Raw genomic sequence first — 20,169 nt, forward strand, 5'->3', positions numbered from 1 at the left:
CATCAAATTTTCAGAGAAGAGTTAAATTGCCATCGAAGTCTTTCTCAAGAAAAATATATCTCGGAGAAGAATGGGTAGGAGGAGGTGTAAGGTCGAGGAACACTATACAATATCCAATGTATATATGTTATCAGTTTTGCCAATAGGAACATTTCATTATAAGGAAGTTGGCATGAGGTTCTTCAAACTAGCTACAAATACATATTTAGTATTAACACTTGCTTCAAATATTGTCACTAATACTTCAATGTAGAAACTATGGACTAGACTGCTTGTTGATTTATATTTAAGAAAGAATTAAGATGATACTATCATTAATTGCCTCAGAATATTTAGCAATTGCAAAATTAACGAAATCAGATTATGTTTGAATAGGAGGCTCTTTACATATAGGATGTATGAAGAAACAAAGCCAACAAGCGTCCTTTTGCTTTCATTCATAATCTGGCTCCCAAAACATAATTAGGGAAGCCAAAAGTATTACCCCTGACAATACAAATTGTAGGACACTGCATAATGGAAACTTTGCATTGGGAATACGGATTATTTTTCCATTCTGATGCCCCTGGAAGAAGTTACAACATTATAGCTAAACTCACTCGTTAGCAATGTTTAAGATCCCATTAAACAAGGAAGCTTTCACTAAACATAATCATGGCTTTCTAGTGGACTTGTAACAGCCATGCACATATTCTCTCAACTTTTTTCAGAAAAAAAGTGCTAGTCAGCAATCTAATAAAACATCTACCTAAAGACGTTATGGCCAACTTCTAAGAAAGTGACAGGAATCTCAGACCAGATAATAGTAGTCTCAAGACCTTATATCATATGATAAATCTTGAAATCTACTCAGCAAATTTGACTTGTAGTTCCCAACTTCAGCATCCTCACCAGACTCTAGGGTGGATTTGATGATTGATATGGCTCCAGCTTGATGTAAGACCACAGCAGCCGCATCTGCAGTATAAGAATGAGCACTAAACACTACATCCATTCAAGCAGATATTCAAGCACAGATAACAAGTGCCTCAGCAAGGTATTCTAGTAACATCTGACACAAATAGAATATGTCAAGCTAACCTGCAGGCTAGAAAACATCAGCCCTAGGCCCTAGCAACATTTAGGGCCCGTTTGGACATGATTTCAAATACTATCGCCAAATGCTTACTATCATCAGCCAATTGATCTTAATCTTCCGATTAGTTTCATCAGCCAAAATAGGATAAGGTAGCAAGAGCTATACAAAATAAAATAAGACGTCTTCATACATCCAAAGTTAAAACATCAAGAAAAACTGACTCAAGTTGTACAGCATTCTTTTGCCTCAAGTAACAAGTAACAAGCACAAGCACCAGAGAATTTCTTGTTTAAGCTGAGAACACTGGCGCCAAGGTTGACTGGGCTTCTACTAGAAAACCATGCAATTAAAGTGACTTTTTTTTTTTGGCTCAGGAAAAAAAAGAAAAAAAGACTAGAAATATTTATCACTATGCATCACAGCAATATTTTTTTTGAGGAGAGATGCATCACAACAAAATACAGGATAGTCACAGATGTACCTAATCCTAGTAGTATCCAAGGTTTGTCTGAAAAATTAGTTCCTAATTTGTCTATCCTAAAAGTTTCACTGATAAAGGAGGACCTGTCAAGTACACAAAATTACAGAAGACTTCTTGTCCAATTTCTTTTTGTCTATTTACATTGTGCTTCAACAGTTTGGCAGTATAATTAAAGGCATTTTAGGGAGAAACCTTTCCAAGGAAACATCAAGCATAAAATTAATTTATAGCACAGAAGCATGTATCGTTGTGGAAATGCCCAGAGATTGTTCAATAACAGAACTCTTGGGTCTAGCCAATAGTAGAAGAATTACCAAGAGGGTCAACCAGTAAGCAGACTCTTCTCTGTAACATATCTTAACAAGGTGAAGTAGGGTAACATTCTCTATCAGCTAAATGGTTTTTGTCTATTAAAATTTTGTGGCTAGATTCAGGAAGTTTGATATAACAAGGTAGTCATCCACGCATATTCATCACTCATTATGTAGTAAAATGCATCCACAGAGTAGTGATTCAGGGGCAAAAAATGACCTGCAGGCCTCAGACGGAGGGAGGAGATTGGATTTGCAGAATCAAGGGGAAATCCTCATGGATTTAATTTGCAGATAAATTTGAGTCCTGACCTGATTTGGATATTGCAAAAAGAGCCTTCAAGGCTTCCTTCCTCGTGCGATCATCTCTGGCAGACTCTAACATGTTCAACAGATGTTGAGCCCCACCAATCTCAACTATTTTCATCCTTCTTTCATCTAGGAAGCAAAAATGCATAGGGTAAAAGATTCACGGATAAGAATCTAAAAGTCTCATGATTACTTCAAAGAGCTGTCATGTTTTGACTACAAACTTCAAAATATTGCACTTTGAGCAAAAACTGTCAACTGTGTTGCTAATCTGTTACAAGATATCATATGGAAATTAAGCAGTGTGCATCCCTCTTAACTTGTATAATGTTTTAGATATTTAAAGACCAGAAAAATGCTATTTAAGAAATACAGCTACCTTGTTATAGTACTGAGAAAAGGAACAACAATCAAATAGAGGCTGACTATGATACTAAAATCTAAGGTACTGGAGTGGTCTCATCTTATATTGGGACAATTTCCTTATTTTGTACAACTAATCAGTAGGGAGTTCCATTAGCTTTAAGTTTCAAAGGAAGGTTATACAGTAAATAAATCATGAAGAATGGGGAATGCGTCCAGATGCAAGAGACTCAGCTCCATATAGTTATCTAGCGTGTAAATTATTATAATATAACAGACGATGCAGAGGAGGTAAGAGGTTAATGTTATCAGTTAAATTCGAATGAGCTCCTAACAACACAACAGGGTGATCAACCTAGGTTCAATGAATTCATAACTCACAGAATTGTCACTACACTGAAAACAAAAAGTAACACCTCCTTACTGCTCTTAAATCAAAGACATATCTGCACACGTTACTAATAACATCAAAGTCATGATATTGTGCACCAAATGGCAACATATAGTTGAACCCATTAAAGAATACATGTATACATCATTTCTCAATTTTCAAGTACTGTGACCCAAACTTACCATCTATAGCAAAACGAGCTAATCTGGACGCACCCATTCTTTTAAATAAGGGATCCTTGACTTGTAGAAGTGAAACAGACTGCTGCATCAGATTGTCTCCTATTTAAATTATGCCGACCACAAATCAGGAATCGGAAATGATGCTATCAATTCAAGTATAACCATAGAAATGAGACCTTACCCATGTATGGGAAAACTTGATACCCAATAACTGTAGCAGTCCCAGCAAAAATTAATTTTAAAAGCCACCCTACTTTTCTTTCAGCTTCTTGTTCTATTGACTGTTCATCTAGAAAATCACACAAAAATCAAACAAAACAAAAACACTAATAACAGCTAGAGAAACACTAAAGAAGTAACAAGATTCCGAATTTAGGTTAGATATAATCGTTACCTCTCCCAAAGCTGGAAGTAGAAAAACGTCGGGGTTGTGAATTTATAGGCGTTCTCCTCCATAAATACTGCATAAACATTATTTCACAAATCCATCAGCAAATGAAAACAGATGAAAAATGAAAATTGATGATGATGATGATCATTACAGGGCTGAATCTCCCTGCTATTGTACGCATTCTGCAGCAGAAGAATTGTGGAACCTTAACGAAATTGGGAACTCAGAACAGCACGTTCGGAGGCCAACGACGGACTAATTATGGGCCTTTTGTAATATGGACTAATTGGGCTATTGGTAGTCGGATTTGCACAAAAATAGCCACTTTTGACTCTTTTTAAATTCGATAAAAATACCTTTTAAGTTGTACAAAGTCACAAGCTCAACTGAAGTGTCATGATTTCAAGTTTAACTTAAGATATCTCGTTGGATAACTCACAAACTTTATCGCATTAGTATGACTTTGTGCTTGTTCAATTTTTGGTAGAAATATGGTCATGTCTAGTGATTGGGAGATATGGCCTATTGTGGTGGAGTTAGAATTTTCAATTTCGTTTGAAGTTAACAAAGAGTCATGTTGTTAATGTCAAAATTGATGATGCTATTGTCGAGTATAATGTATCTATTTTTCATTAACATTATATTTTTTTTAAAAAATAATTGGATCCCTATTAGAATTCCAAAGATGAGTATTTTGAGTAGGAATATGATCAAGTCTAGTGTTAAGAGAGATGCCTCTTGTGCGGAACTATGATTTTCAGGTTTGCTTGTGGATATAGTCTGACAAAGGCTCACATTTTGTATGTCAAAACAAACAATGTTGTTGTTGAGTACAATGTCTTTGTCCTCCATTAACGAAATCGTGCAATTTTAATAATCTTTAACAAAATCCCTAATTTTTTAGTACAAGTTTTGTTTGAATGAGTGACCTCGAAATTTCTGACGTTGTATTCCCAAGAAAAAGAAAACTAATTTTAGCCCTTTGTTAAAGGTTACCACAAAGAGAAATTCAATAGATAAACCAAAGAAGCATGGATAGGGGCAAAACCTGACCTACCCATTACAATACTAGGAGTGAGGGGCACATACTTATACTTTCTAATGTAATTATCAAAATAAAAGGAAAGAAAAACAAGGAGGCTTTCGTCTAATGATAAACTTAAAAAAAATTAGAATTCTTAGAACTAGAAGCAACCAAACAAAAATCGGATATGAAAACCTTTCTATACTCAAATTCTAATGTTGAGCTTGTCAACTATATCATTTTAGATGGTGGTTGATCAAACCTATCAACAAAGTTCACCAACTCCTTCTCCAGAGTCTTCCATCTAATAATTTTAGCCTAACTCTTTCGTTTTGGCTTTTCGTGACAATGTAGTCTGTTGTTCAAAATCGAGGAGGGGTAAGGATTTGTATTTTAAAAGCAAAGTTGCAAGATTATAATTTTTAGTAAAAATTAAAGGAATCCCATAGTGTAGGATATAAATTACATCCTATCCCAACTAATTTACATTTTACAAAAAATCCCTTAAAAAGATAGGCGAATGATACATAGCTACCGTTCTGATACATTGTCATTGATACACGCTAAATAACTTAATGTCGCGCTAAAAAAGAAAAAAAACGTAATAATTAATTATGTTAATTTAATTAGCTTAATTTACGCCTAGCTGATCCTAAACATTCCTTATCTTAATAGGTAATCTACTCAGACATTACAAAATTTCAAATTTCAAAATTATATCTTCTACATTGAAGAACAATTTGTGAACATCCATCGATTTAGAAAAAGCTAGAAATACGAATAAAATTCTGAATTTTTGCTGATACAAGATGAATATATCAATTTTATTGAGGCATTCAGGAATTTGGGTCAGCGAAGTGAAATATGAAAGTTACAAAAGTGACGGAATCGTTGTTGGACAATCAATTTCGTTTTTGAATCTCAAAGCAGCAATTTCAGCCGAGTTGGATATCAATGTATCAAGGAAAAACATTGAAATTAGTTACATCGTAGAAGGTAACTCGTCTCTGATGAAAATTAAGAACGACATGGGTGTTAAACTTTTTTAGAAGTGAAAAAAAGTGAGACAGGATTTGCAATGTATCCATTATGCATTGACACAAATGAAAAGATTGGCGGTGATGTACATAACTTTGATGGAACATGCGGAGAAATTACGTATGTAGAAGGCACAACACAGGATACAGAAGCTTTTGCGGTGGTTGAATCAAGAATTCTTGATTCGTATTATATTCCAGAATTGGAAGTTACAAATTACATAATTGATTCAAATAGTATAGAGGTGAAGACATGTCAGTTATATAAGGATAAAACAACACTCGTAGATGTGATGGCAAAATATAAGATAAAGAACAACTTCAATTGCAAAGTAAAGAGATCTGATAGATAAAGGCATGCGAGTATTTGATTTATTTTGTGAAGAACTGTGTTTGGATTCTTTAGATCTATAAATGGTGATACCATTATTTTGTTTAATAGAAAGTCATTGATTTTGATTTTTTGTTTAGTTTGTTGAATATGATTTGTGGTAGATTGATAATGATACATTATTTGTTGATACATTAAGTTAATATTGTTGATACGTTCAGATTAGACTGTTTAAACATTAAATAATTTAATCGCAAAAATCATGTAGCCGATACATTCTGTCATTTTGTGATACATGATTCATTATTTATTTATTTATTCAATCTGATAAAAAATAATTGTGTTGGTCGTTAATATTATTGATACATTGAGTTAATACTGTTGATACGTTAAGATAATACTGTTGAAACAGTAAATAATCAAGTAGCTGATACATTCCAAAAATTGTGATACGTGGATAAATTATTATTTTCTGAATCTGATACAAAAAATACATCATTCTTTGGTTACTTTGAACTTTAGTGTTTTATATATTATAACATGTAACTGCTATATGTATTAATATGATGAAAAAAATTATACAGTTATGTGTTGGTATGCTTTTCGGATGAATGTGGTTGGACTATGAAGGCTTCCTGCAGAAAAAAATCTGATGTTTTCAAAGTTAGATATTTCAATAGTGAACATACATGTCCAATGCGGGATAGGGTACTAACCAAAGTCCAAGCAACAGTCAGGTTTGTAAGTGGTGTGACTGCTCCCAAATTGGTCAACCATAAAAGAATTCATACTCCGAAAGATATAATTGCTTATATTAGAGAATTCTATGGGGTTCAAATATCTTACCAGTAGACATGGCGTGCTAAAGAACGGGCACTAGAAATGATAAGGGGTAAACCATCAGCTGGATATAGACAGATGCCGAGATACATATACATGTTAAATACTGTGTATCCAAATTCTTATATAAGGATGCAGAATACTGAGGAAGATGAATTTATGTATTTGCTCGTAGCCTTAAGACCATTGATTAGGGGGTTCGATTACTGCAGACCAATAGTTATTGTCGATGATGCACATATGGGCGGAGCTTACAAAGGGACATTTGTATCAACAAGCACACTTGATGGGGCAAGTATGTATTTTTTATAGTTGTGAGGTGTTTGTAAATGTTATGTATTGAATGAAATAATATGTGTTGCTCTGTAATTATGTTGCATATTTCCATTGGCATATGGTGTTGTGGACACTGAAAATGACTGTTCGTGGACATGGTTCTTCGAACAATTCAAAAATGCATTTGGCGAGCGCAAAGAAATGTGTGTTGTATCAGATAAGAATGAGAGTATTATAAAGAGTGTAAGGATTGTGTTTCCAAATATACCTCATTATGTATGCATATGACATCTTTGGAAGAATGTCTGTGGAAACTTTAAAAGGAGCAGAAACACCCTAAGTGATCTATTTTACTCTATGGCTAAGGCATACAAAAAGGAGGATTTTGATAAATTGATGACTAAGGTTGATAAAATTGATCACGGGGTTAAGGAGTACCTTGAGGATGCAAGGTATGAGAAGTGGTCGAGAGTTTATTTAACAATAAATAGAGGTAGAATGATGACTTCGAACATTGCGGAATGTATCAATGGTTGTCTTGTTGAAGCACGACAATTGTCTATATTAGAATTCTTGGAAGAAGTTAGAATTCTATTTGATTCTTGGCATTGCAAAAACAGAGATATAGCCTCTTATACAAAGGACACATTGGGGAGAAGATTTGAGGAGGTATTGATTATAAACGCGTCTAAAAGTTCGAAGATGGAGGTATGTGTCATAATACATTATTTTATATTCTATGTATATAATTCGGTGTATCATTCTGTTGTTTGAACATGATTTCTTTGAAATAATTTTATAGGTGACTTTTTTAATGTACACAGGTTGTTCCATCATCTGAATTTATTTTCTCGATTTATGAAGATGGAAGAAGATACATTGTTTGTCTTGAGCGGAAAGTATGTTCTTGTGGAAGATTTCAACTAGATGAGATACCTTGCGCACATGCAATCGTTGTTTTAAAGGAAAAGAATGTTAAAGATATGCATCTATATTGCTCTGATTACTACAAGTCTGATGCATTAGCAAAAACATATCAGATTCCAATGGTTCCAATGCCAGATAAGGAAGATTGGTCAGCTCCTGAGGATGTTGTAACTAAAACTGTGTATCTACCTAGATACAGACAGTTAGCTAGACGACCAAGGAAAAGAAGAAAAAAAAATGCAGATGAAAAGATTATTCAATCGGGAAACCTTTGACATATTCTTCTTTTTTCTCTCTATTTGTGACCATTCCCACTTCAAAGTCAAGGATTAGGAAGATCCTCCTAATTTTTGATGTTATGGCCTCCTACAAAACTAGAAACGAATTGGCTTAGCTCTCGAAACTACCAACGAAGGAGAATGTTATCCGCAATTCATTGATGGACAATGTGGACAAGAAGGTCACAACAGAAGAACTTGTACTTTCTTTCCAAAAGAAAAGTGAAATCATCATAATGTTTATGACATTAATGTTTTTGTTGAACAATTTTTCACGTAACAGTTATCAATGTTATTAATCAGTATTGCTGTTCAAAAATAATTAAACTGTATTGTTTACATTTGTTATTAATAAGTATTGTTGTTCAAAAAAATAGTTTGTGTATCAATGTTAATTCTGATAAATAAATTTTAAGGTGCAATTATAATTATAAATAAAATGTTGGTTAATGTATAAGCTAATGTATCATATGCATTAAATAATAAATAATTTCAGTAATGTATCATATACATCAAATTATATAACGTTTGTTGTATCATATATATTAATTGGTTACTGTATCATTTACATTAAAACATACACAACATATATGTTAGCAATAAGCTATTAAACGTGTATCATATACTATATATATTATGATACATACATTAAACAATTAAGTTTGTAAACGGTTTATTTAACACAATAGTTATGAATCGTGTATCATATACTATATATATTATGTTGCACGTATAATATTAATTATAAATAATGAATCATATACGTTAAAGTTTCAAAAATCTATTGGTTAGTAATATGTTCTTATATCTGATTACTTATAAGATACATAATAACGATGAAAACATATATCAGCTACAATATATGTTATATACTGCACTTTTTCTTTATGTAATGCAATGATGTGTCTGAAATTTATTTTTTTATAAGCAAAGTATGTTGGTCCATACAGTATCAAAACAGACTAAAACATGAGTGAAATTGTCAAAAGGATAAAAAAAAATAAAACATTGTTTATGCATAGATATTTAATTACTACACTATGTGAACCAAATCTTCTTCTGGTGGTTGTGTGACTACGCTCTTAGGTTTTAGTGGATCATCATTCTCACTAACGTATGCACCCTTAGCCTTCTCGCTGCCATAACTCCACAACAATGCTCTATATCTTTTGCGTAGGTATTCAGGAAGAAAATCAACTAATGATGTTTCGATTTGGTCGCTCAGATACTCCGCAAATGTAGCAACATATAACCCACAGTCTCTACAAAAATGCAGAATATCAGTTATAAATTTAAATCATGCATGATTCAAAAACAATAAAAACACAATACTTACAGGCTATTTGTTGCATAATGTCTTGGGCAAATTCAACCATGAAAGTAACTTGTGCCTCCAAAAGTGAACCAAAATTGTTGTCCTTGTACGCATCACAATCAACAAAGTTTTTTCGCTCAATTTTTTCAAAGAATCCACTGTCCATGAGGTAAGAAGGAAGCATTTTAGACAACATTTTTATTTCGTGTGGAGTTGCTTTTTTCCTTGAGCCTAATGAAGAGTCATACACCCTTATCACCCTGTTTTTCAGTTCAACAACAACCAAAACCCAATGAAATTGTCCACCTTAATTAACCGAAATGTAAACATCGTCTACAAGATGCCATGGTAAAGCAACTGAAATTTCAAAACCTTTGATGATGTTAGTGATTGACCTCTCATATACAGATACAGCTGAAGTGATGATGTTAGTGATTGACCTCTCATATATAGATACAGCTGAAGCGCGATCAATGTGTTCTTGGATACTAATAAGATCATCATCATTAGCCAGGTAATACCTTTCATATGTATTTTTGATGTGTGAGATGAACAAAGTTGGATGTTGTGTATCTGTATTGATTCATGCTGCGGAGTTTTGATTTTTTACGGAGGTAGTAAAAAACAACATTGATGTGCTATAAAAAACATGATAAATGAAATTAGAAACTTGTAAAAAAGGTCTATGATAGAATTGATATATTAAATGATAATCTAAACAAATACTAATTTGATACTTTATTTGAGTGTATCCGGAATGATTTTTTGTATCATGTTATTCTATATCAATGTATCTGATACATGCTTAAATTGTTTCATTAAGAACTTTACCTGATCAGTCCAACATTTGTTTGGCTGTGACATGGCATAGAACCAGTTCTTGTTAATTGGAAATGCAACAACAAAATCCATCATCTCAAATTCAAACGAAGAGGCTTTTGATCTGTATTTATCCTCCGATGGTTTCCTGTGATAATATTTGTATTATCAATTGGTCACATCAAAATAAGTTAATCCAAACATTTACAAAATATATGTATAAAACTTACTTATTGGCATGATTTTTGAGAAACCCCTTGGTTAACCACTGCATATACTCATTAATTAGTTTAGACGAAGGTTGATATGTAATCCCACATCCTTCAAATGGAAAATACAGACGAACATCGTCATCCAATTTATGTTTTTCCTTCTCACTTGACCCAAAAAAAGTTACGTATGGAGATTGAATAATTCTTGAAGGCATCCTGTTTCTAGGCGCAGGAGTCTTTGAATGACTTTTAACAACAATCTCGGTGGTTGGAATATCAGTGGGTAATTGACTATCAGACAACAAATCATGATTGCCAGTTAAATTCTGTGGATTGTAAACACACAATGGTTTAGCAGGAATAAGAACTTTTCCTAGATCGGATACAAGTGCATCTATTGCTGCTTGAGTTGAGGGCGATATTGTTGTTGATGTGGAAGAATCCTGTATAATAAGATATTATATTTTTTTAGTATCATTGCATATAATGAATATTAGTGTCATGATGCATAATTGATAAATTTACCGATGTATCAACTATTATTTTAAAAGGCATAAAATGACGGATGTTGTGTTGAACTGTGTCGACACCATCTTCATCCATGTTTACTTCATTTAAATCTTATGGGTCTTGATGTGCTTCATCATCCTGAATATAAGCATGTTGTATGTATCAGTTATCCATTATAATAATTATATATATATATAAATAAGAGGATAATGTATCAAAGAACATTGTAATGTTTAAAGTTTTGATCATACCGATTCCTTCTTAGGATTATTTGCTTCAGTATCAACATGAGTACTTTCATATGTAGGCTGGAGCTCTGAAACACACTTCATTTGTTATTGGTTACTGATAGTATGATCAATCTATATTTGAATTTTTAATAATAATAAAAGTGTTAAGATAATTGTTACTGATACATTATTTAACATAAGTGAGGAATATAAAGTAGAAATATATAACTGATTAATGAGATAGAAGATTCGGTGAATCACCTTAACTATATATATGATCTATATGTGTTGATACATGTGATTATGATTCTTAATACATACTTAATGTATGGGGTATAAAGACAATTACAAACAATGTATCAGATACATACCTCTGCATTGGCATTAACTTGATATCCACCCTCATTAACAGATACACCAACCTCAAAATAAGCTACACCAACTGCATCAGCAAGATCAGTCCATTTATGTGAAGATGGTTGTTTATTGCTTGATTGAGGATCGACTTTGTTATTTTTCTTGTGTCGAGATAGCATCAACTGCGAGTGGTTTTCTTTTATCAAGATTACAAGTTCCTCAAATTTCTTGTCAACCTATCAAAAAATTATTTAAAAAAATAACTACAATTAGAGTCAATATAAAGAAAAGATAATAAAATCGAAATAATTACTTACGTAATTCTTCAAATGATCTTTTAGTTCTTCAATAGCTGAAATTACATAGTTGATTTTTTGAGCATCTGCAAAACCGTGTACATTAGCAGCCGGTGTCGGAGGACCATCTGGAATAGAAAATGGTTGATTTAATAACACATTGGACTGATCTAGCTGACTGGGTTCTGACACCTTTATTTTAGGTATATCCACTTTCTTTCTTCTTTTTGGTGGTGGTGGAGATGATGTATCAGACACTCTAGATAATCTCCTTAACAACTGTTCGGGAGGTCTTGTCATTGAAATCAGCAATGTCATACGGTTGAACTATCTTGGGATTGACAGATGTTGTGGTGGGTGAAGAAAGAGGATCATGTTCATCTTCAGGTAAATCAAAAGCTGCAAGTTCCTCCGGTGTTGGCACAATATTTGAACATGCATTATGGAAAAATATATTTTTTTTAATATTAAAGGATAAAGTTATGTATCCTAACACATAAAAAAATGATTTTAAAAAGACAAACTTGCAGCCTTACAACTATATACTTAATTATGAAATGCAATATAAAATGGGATTCAATGTTACCTCTTGAAAAATACTAGTCATAAGCATTTCAAACTTTGGCTTTAAAGTCACAACCCTCCAATTGCAAATTCTAGGGATGACATTCCATTCTTTGACAACAATTTCAGGATTTAATTGGGATGCAAATTCATATGTCTATATGTTAAGTGCATAAGACATTCCATATAACCGATACAACTGTTTGCTAAGATTGAAATCCTGTCGGAGTGAATCCATGAGCTTTGTGAATGCAATTTGTCCCCAAGGATATACTTGATATCTACCATCTTCAACCATTAAGAATTCGTTAACAGATATTGAAGAATCACCAGTTTGAGCCAAAATGAATGTATGAAGAAAGTATAGGATAACCATCTGGAGTGCATCCTGATTATTGTCCCAATTTCCCATCAGAAATCGTTGGACTAGATGATTCTTGCTTACACTTTTAACTGCACCAGGAAAATATTTTTGGAATAGCCTACAGGGAGTTGATTTTGGGTATTCAAAGTCTTTGGTATTGCCTTTACATTTAAGACCAGTTATTATTGCAAATTCTTTGATACCAAATTTCAAGATACCCTCATTTGCATGCCTAATATGCAACACCTTTGAGTTGCCTTGTTCCAATTCTAACAACAACAAACATTTACTAATTTGACCCTGAAAATTACATTTAGGAATGTCTAAATAGGGTCCAAAAATCGTAGCTCTAAACAGTTCAATTACATCATCCCCTATAGACTTCTGGAACTCCTCCAAAAAAATTGTGTTAAAAGGAACACCAAACCTTATGGCATGTGTTGGTACCTTTTTTATAACATATTTGATTGACTGCAAAATGAAAAAGAAAATTATACTAAATAAAAACATCAAATCACACTACACAACAAGTAATGATACATAATAAAAACAAATTGATACATAGAAAAATACATGCTACCAGACTTTAACAGAATCGTATTATAAAACTTGATACATTATACAGAAGGATGCCTTGTATGATATATTATTAATGATACCTTTTTTATAACATATATGATTGACTGCAAAATGACCAGATACTATTTATAATGATATCTTATGATACATAAATAAAAACACCAAATCACACTACACAACAAGTAATGATACATAATAAAAACAATTTGATACATAGAAAAATACATGTTACCAGACTTCAACAGAGTCGTATTATAAAACTTGATACATTATATAGAAGGATGCGCTGTCTGATACATCAATGACTTTTTTGTTAAATTTGACAAATCTCTTTTTCATATTGGGATTTGTCATGTATCATTTTTTTTCGATACACATATAAAACAATGGTTTTATAAGTTTCAACTAAATCTCAAATCAGAATGTATCAAACTAAGATAGCGTTTTTGAATGATATCGTGATTTAACCCAATAAACAATATAACACATCCAATTAATGTATCAGTCAATTTCAGTCTAAGATATCAAACGCAATACAAATCACAAACAAGTTTAATAAAGATTAAAAACACATACTCTAGGCAATCAAGTCTGGAAATAGCGGGTGCTGCTTTTCTTTTCCTTTTTTGGGGGGGTTTTGCAATCTTTGGTTTAGACGATTTTGGCACATCTTTGGTCGACTGATTAATCAAGTTTAATGGGTCATGCAAACTTTTTGATCTAATTTCTGCCCAATTTTCATCATCAGAGTCGTATATTGTTCGATTAGTATTAGAAAGATTTGATGTAGGATCAGGATCCATATGTATCAAGAAGAAAAAATCGAAACAAAATAAAAATTGAAGGAAGAAGATGAAAGCTACAATGGCAGACTTTCGGAGAGAGGACGGAGTTTGAAAAGGGTTGGATTGAGAGAGAAAATTTTTGAAAATCAATTTTGGGATAATGCTCTGTAACTGAAAAAATATTGGAGTGAATTTAGGGAGAAAAAGAAGGAGTGACATAGGGAGTGGTGAAACGTGGGAGGTAAAAAATAATCATGTATCTGGCAGATTTGATATTTAAGTGAAATAAGGGATTTAAGTAATTTTTTAAAAAAGTAAGGAAAAATAGATAATAAGGAACTTAAAGTTGTGTATTTAAGTTATTTTTCCTAATTTTCACCATTTCTTAAACGTATATTTCACATATCTATGTGGAGGTTATATACAGTTTTAAACAACTTATATACTATTGTGTATACACCTACTTTGCAAGATAATCGGAAGGAAATCAATTGATTCCCAAGTCAAATTACTTAATCCTATAAGAAACTACTACTTGTGAATATTATAATCTTTAGCTTACTAATAGAATAATAATCAGTTGTCGTTTTAATAAGTTGTTATGGATGACCTCAATTTGATGAACACATGTACGTGCATCTAATTGTGTTATTTTGTTTCAATGTGGTAGTAATACACATAGTTCAATGTGCAAATAAAGTCGAGGAGCACGAGAAAGATATATTGTTTTGTTGCAAAAATAAGGTTCTTATTAATTCTCATGAAAAATATATCAATAAAATATTTATACCCATGTCCAATTTTCACTACTCATTAAAAAATAAGTGTTCCCTTGAACTGACTGAAAACTTTTTTTATTTTTTTTAGGACTCGAGCCTAAGAGATCTTAAGAGAACTTTTTTTGTCCCACTTGGAACCCTAACCCTCCATGGTGATACCCATATCATTAACGATGTTTTAGCTTGTTTATTTCTTCATATATTAAATCTTCTTAATAAAATTTTTGATCCCACCACTAATATTTCATGCATTGGATTCGGATGGCTGATCGCTCTACCATTGAGCTACTGAGGAACAACAGGAGATTCGATCTCTACAATCCTATTCCTTCTTCTTGTTGTTGGATATCTCGTTCGTACACATCTTATCTTTGTAACCTGGGCCTCTAGTAAGTTACCGACATAGTTCGAAAAGGTAAAATCTATCTATGATTGAGTTGCGAAAACTTCTAGATAGGTATCCTACATCTTAATCGAATTCTTTTAACTTTTAAGTTATTAATTCCGAGTAATTATATGTGGTTATCTTTTAGATAATATGACAATGTAAAAAAAAAAAAATTACGTTATTAAGGGGTTAATGTCTGGTTGTGAGATGGAATATGTTGAGATATTTCATGGAATTATTTTATCTCACTTTCTAAATGAAACAACTTTTATTATTATTCTATCTTTATACTAAAATGGTGGAGTAAAATAATCTTTAAATTAACTATTACCCATTATATATCAATACAGAATATAATAGTTCTTTCAGATATTTCGAGATTATTATCATTATATGTCACCATCTAAACTACCCCTAGTGTATATAAAAGTTAAATTCAAGCAAAGCTTTTGGGTGATCCCCACTAATGCATTAGTTGAATTAAAAAGGTAGTTTGAGTGTAAAATTCTCAAATATATTCTCCTTAATCTTTCACCCATTAAATAAAGAGATGTTGATAGGTACAATACAGATATATGGATCAGTCATCTTCATCAACAGCATCTAGAGTTGTTGAAGTACCAATTTATTCTGATTATCAGTAAGTATATATGTTTTTTCACATGGTATATCTATTTTTTTCTGGTTTTTAGTAAAGACATTATTTCAGCAAATGACTTTTAGTTTGACAGGTCTTGAGAGAAAATGTTCCTAAAAGTAATAAAAAGTTCAACTATCAAAGCTTGTTTACTTGTGTCACGTCTTCTATGCATAAAGTTGTACTACATTAAGAGCTGTTCAATTACTATACCCCAAGAATCATTTTTATTACACCATATTTAACTGATTACAGGTTGTTATTCTATTTTCTAAATTATTATATTAGAGTTGAAATAGAAATGTTCCTATCATTGTGTGTAGACTTGATTTTATAGTACAACATTATTTATATTATCGGTGCGCAGAAAAATTCTTTCATTTATATATCTCATAGTTCTAAGATGAGGGAGTCTCGAAATTCAAGAATGTGACTTAGTGGTTAATGAAAGTGAGTTAAAAATTATGAGATAGTATGTTTAAATCTCAATAGAAGCAAAAGTACCTATTAGATAATTTAATTTTCTCATTTGTTCAAATTTTATTGGTAGGACGTAGCAAGTATAATCCCGATTCAAAATGCTAGGTAGGTATATATAGTCATGGGCTTGAATAATATGAAATTGCATTATGGCCAATATACAAAACAATCTTCTAATAAGATGGATCCAAACCTCTGATATTCTTGATTGTGTATATTATATTATATGATATATGATATATAATAATAATAATAAAAAAAGGATGAAGAAATTAAAAGAGAGAGAAAATCCAACAGAAACAAATAGAATTTTGTGTGAGAGAGAGATGGAAGAGAAGTTGCAGACCAAGTATATGGAAAGTGAGAAGTTGATAAATATGTCAGAAGGGTAATAAAATTCCCTTTTTGTTACTTGTTCAAAGAAGATGATTGGCAAATTAGAATTATGGTAGAAAAGAGTTCCTATCCACACTAGTGTCCAATTATTGAAAGCTATCAGACAACCCATGATCCATCTCAAACTAAATTCCCTTTTTTTATTACTCCTAAATCACCTTTAATAATAGAGTACGTACTATAAGTTCAACACTATTTTTATAAAATATTTTACACTATCAGGTTATATAAAAGTTAACGATACATAAATTGATTGATATGTTATAATAAGTAAAATTATACTGATAGCGTAAAATTTATTTCTAACAATAGGTTAGTATTAATCACTAAATCAATTAAAAATCACAAATCTAAGGACTAAGTCCTAGATATCAAGAGGATTGATACATGCCTTAAAGTAAGATACCCCCTTCTCTAACCCCCCCCCCCCCCCTCCTCCCTAGACCCACATATGGACCCTTTTCTCCATCCTCTCACATGCTGTCCACTAACATCCATATCTGAACCATTTAATGACTGGGCCATAACTTTGATGGGACAACCAAAATTAACCAAGCAATAACTCAAATTGATTTATAAGGTATATATAAGCTATCTATAGTTTTAAAGTACCTTTTCATATGTGTTTTTTACCTTGTTGCTCTAAGCAAAGCTTCATTTTTTGGCCCCCTAAGTAAATCAATGTCATGGTCCATTATTATATGACAATGTTTTTCACATCAAATCAATCATGTTACAACTTTTTTTCACTTTGGATATATAGATCAGATTGAGCCACTTTCTTTTGTGTCATGATGTTGGATTTGAATATACTATAACTACTATTGAAAAACATAGAGTACAATTGGATTTGGAATCATAAATTCTTCAAATTTTAAAAAGGGATGAAATCTTGAAAGTCCAACTAGATTTTAGATAATTAGGATATATAGTGTGTATATCTTTTCTCTTAATTGACTATTGATATTGGGTAATGATGGAAAAAATGCACATTGGTTTTGTGGCTAGAAGTTCATGTTTCTAGGGTAAATAGGACAAGCAACTTCACATTAGTCAAAGCACTACATATATATATCCTAAAAACATAAATCAACTATATACTTGAGATGAGTAAAAAGAGTCTATAAACACTTCACTTTCCCATGAAAACCACAAACCCACATGATTTGCTTGGGAATATTGAAAAATCACAAAAAAAAACTCCAATCAAAAGAAGATCTCTTTATATGTCCCATTATCTCCTTATTGATTATTTTTCCACCCACTCCAACAGAATGCAAAAAAAAGAAAAACAATTTCCTTTTCACTCTTAATTAAATCTAATGAGCTAGGGACCAAATGAAACCTTCTCCATATTCTAAAAACACTATTCTTCTATCACAAGTATTTCTCTTTGGCCCTTTCATGAATTAAGACCCTACACTAATTAGCCTCTTCACCTACTCTAAACCAGGAGAATTCAACCAAATGTCGATAGACAGGTGTCGAATTCTGATTCAGACACGTGGTCATAGAGCAAATGTAGTTGGCCCCACCAGTGCTGACATGTCAATTCCAATCATGTACAAACATGGGGTCATCCAAGTTTCATGCATAGGTAAGGCAGCCAACTCCCATTATTAATTGAACTCAGCAAATTAAGGGCTATTGGAGAATGGAATTGAATGGCAAAGGGCCCTGAATGATGGATACAAAAGGCAAAGTACAAAATGAGGTGCAATTATTCATGCCATTCATTTCCAACCCCCCAAACAAGTGAATTTAATTATAAAAAAAATGCAAAAGACCAAAGAAAAAACAGAGTTGAGCCAAGAATTGAAGTATATAGATTCGTGATTTTAGTCCTTTTAAGTTATTGGATTTAAAAATTAATATTAGTACATATTCAATATATTTCTTAAGACAAATACAAAGTTTAGATTTAGAGGCATATATGTGTAGTAGAGTATTGATATAGAGTTTATCTGAATCCAATACTTTCAACGCGGAGTATAAATTTATGTGTAAACATATTCCACTTAAATATTAAAACAATACAATATGTATGAACCCATAACTTTAGAAATACAATAGGTTCAATTCTAATTAAGAACCATAAAGATTGAACCTATAAATCTTAAATTCTAAATCCACCTCTATTTAAATGAAAGTTATTATTAGTTGAACTTGTAACTTATATTTTAGCTCCACCCCGAAAGAAAAAGTATCCACAAAAAGAGAAGGGGGGAAAAAGGTGGTAAGCGCATATAATAAAATCATCATTTGTAGTAACAAAAAACTATACCAAGTTGATTGATATTGATACCAATACAATATCCCTCCCCTCTCTTCACTTCTTCTTTTGCTTCTCATTATAAACACAAGAAAATAGACTTATCTTTCTCTTTCTCTTCCTCTTTTCCTTTCTCCTCCTTCTTCTTTTGGACAATAAAGATAAAAATAGCTAGCCATCATGAAGAACACAATAAGATGTTGCATATCTTGCATACTACCATGTGGGGCACTTGATGTGATTCGAATAGTTCATGCTAATGGCAAAGTTGAAGAGATTAGTGGAAGTGTTAAAGCAGCTGAAATTATGAAGATTTACCCTAAACATGTTCTTAAAAAACCATCATCATCTTATTATTCCTCAGAAGGAGGAGGAGTTTGTCCGAAAATCGTCGTAGTTCCTCCTGATGCTGAACTTAAACGTGGCAAGATTTATTTCCTCATGCCACTTCCTACTCCTTCAAGTGAAAAAAATCGTTCAAAATCATCAACAACAAGAAAGAAGAAAACAAGATCTTCATCTTCATCATCAATATCATCATCATCATCATCATCATCACAAGGTCGTCATAGTAATGCGAATAGTAATAATAGTAAAAATATGATGGTGTCTAATGATCAATATTTAAGTGAAATCTTGTCTGAGAAAGTCTCAACACAAAGAGATAGAAGAAGAGGAAGAGTTGGAGTATGGAGGCCTCATTTAGAGAGTATTTCTGAGGCAGCAATTCATGAAGCCTAATTAAATCTCAATTCGAGTTTGTTATTAAATTTTTTTTGTCAAGAATTTTCTTCACTAAGGTAAATGTTCTCAAGGAAAGTTTGAAATTTTTCTTCTATTTTTTTTTTGCGGTTTGTAAATACGCATAGATTGAAGAAAACAATAATATGCCCCAAAAAAGAAAGTTGTATTATTGTTTGAATTTTGCTACTTAATAATTTGATTAATTACTACTTTTTTATGAGAT

General features: G+C 32.1%; 2 protein-coding genes and 3 pseudogenes across 3 annotated transcripts; 3 read left to right on the plus strand and 2 right to left on the minus strand.

Moving 5' to 3' along the window:
- Positions 1-443: 443 nt before the first annotated feature.
- On the minus strand, positions 444-3,813 carry LOC125849190 (uncharacterized). 2 transcript variants are annotated; one of them, XM_049529221.1, is made up of 6 exons: positions 3,658-3,812; positions 3,510-3,576; positions 3,297-3,404; positions 3,116-3,214; positions 2,183-2,308; positions 444-957 (listed from the first exon to the last, which is right to left on the minus strand). In XM_049529221.1, exons 1-6 carry the CDS (start codon positions 3,685-3,687, stop codon positions 812-814), a joined length of 576 nt encoding a protein of 191 aa, XP_049385178.1. In that variant the 5' UTR covers positions 3,688-3,812; the 3' UTR covers positions 444-811. The 2 variants fall into 2 exon arrangements, with proteins under 2 accessions (XP_049385178.1, XP_049385179.1); XM_049529222.1 differs by lacking the exon at positions 444-957 and adding an exon at positions 1,334-2,090 and having other exon boundaries at positions 3,658-3,813.
- Positions 3,814-5,339: 1,526 nt separating this feature from the next.
- On the plus strand, positions 5,340-6,750 carry LOC125847375 (uncharacterized; annotated as a pseudogene).
- Positions 6,751-6,780: 30 nt separating this feature from the next.
- Positions 6,781-8,216, plus strand: LOC125847376 (uncharacterized; annotated as a pseudogene).
- Positions 8,217-9,252: 1,036 nt separating this feature from the next.
- LOC125847377 (uncharacterized) lies at positions 9,253-14,268 on the minus strand (annotated as a pseudogene).
- Positions 14,269-19,178: 4,910 nt separating this feature from the next.
- Positions 19,179-20,155, plus strand: LOC125847930 (uncharacterized). Its single transcript, XM_049527652.1, has one exon. It carries the CDS (start codon positions 19,383-19,385, stop codon positions 19,941-19,943), a length of 561 nt encoding a protein of 186 aa, XP_049383609.1. The 5' UTR covers positions 19,179-19,382; the 3' UTR covers positions 19,944-20,155.
- The last annotated feature ends 14 nt before the right edge of the window (positions 20,156-20,169 follow it).

The sequence above is a fragment of the Solanum stenotomum genome, chromosome 12 (genome assembly GCF_019186545.1).
Source record: "Solanum stenotomum isolate F172 chromosome 12, ASM1918654v1, whole genome shotgun sequence".
NCBI classification, from domain to species: Eukaryota; Viridiplantae; Streptophyta; class Magnoliopsida; order Solanales; family Solanaceae; genus Solanum; species Solanum stenotomum.

Coding starts and splice junctions, on each gene's coding strand:
- LOC125849190 (XM_049529221.1), bottom strand. CDS start 3,687: ATGCGTACAATAGCAGGGAGATTCAGCCCT. Junction 3,577..3,657: donor TAGCAGGGAGATTCAGCCCT/GTAATGATCATC, acceptor ATGTTTATGCAG/TATTTATGGAGGAGAACGCC. Junction 3,405..3,509: donor TACTTCCAGCTTTGGGAGAG/GTAACGATTATA, acceptor GTGATTTTCTAG/ATGAACAGTCAATAGAACAA.
- LOC125847930 (XM_049527652.1), top strand. CDS start 19,383: ATGAAGAACACAATAAGATGTTGCATATCTTGCATACTACCATGTGGG.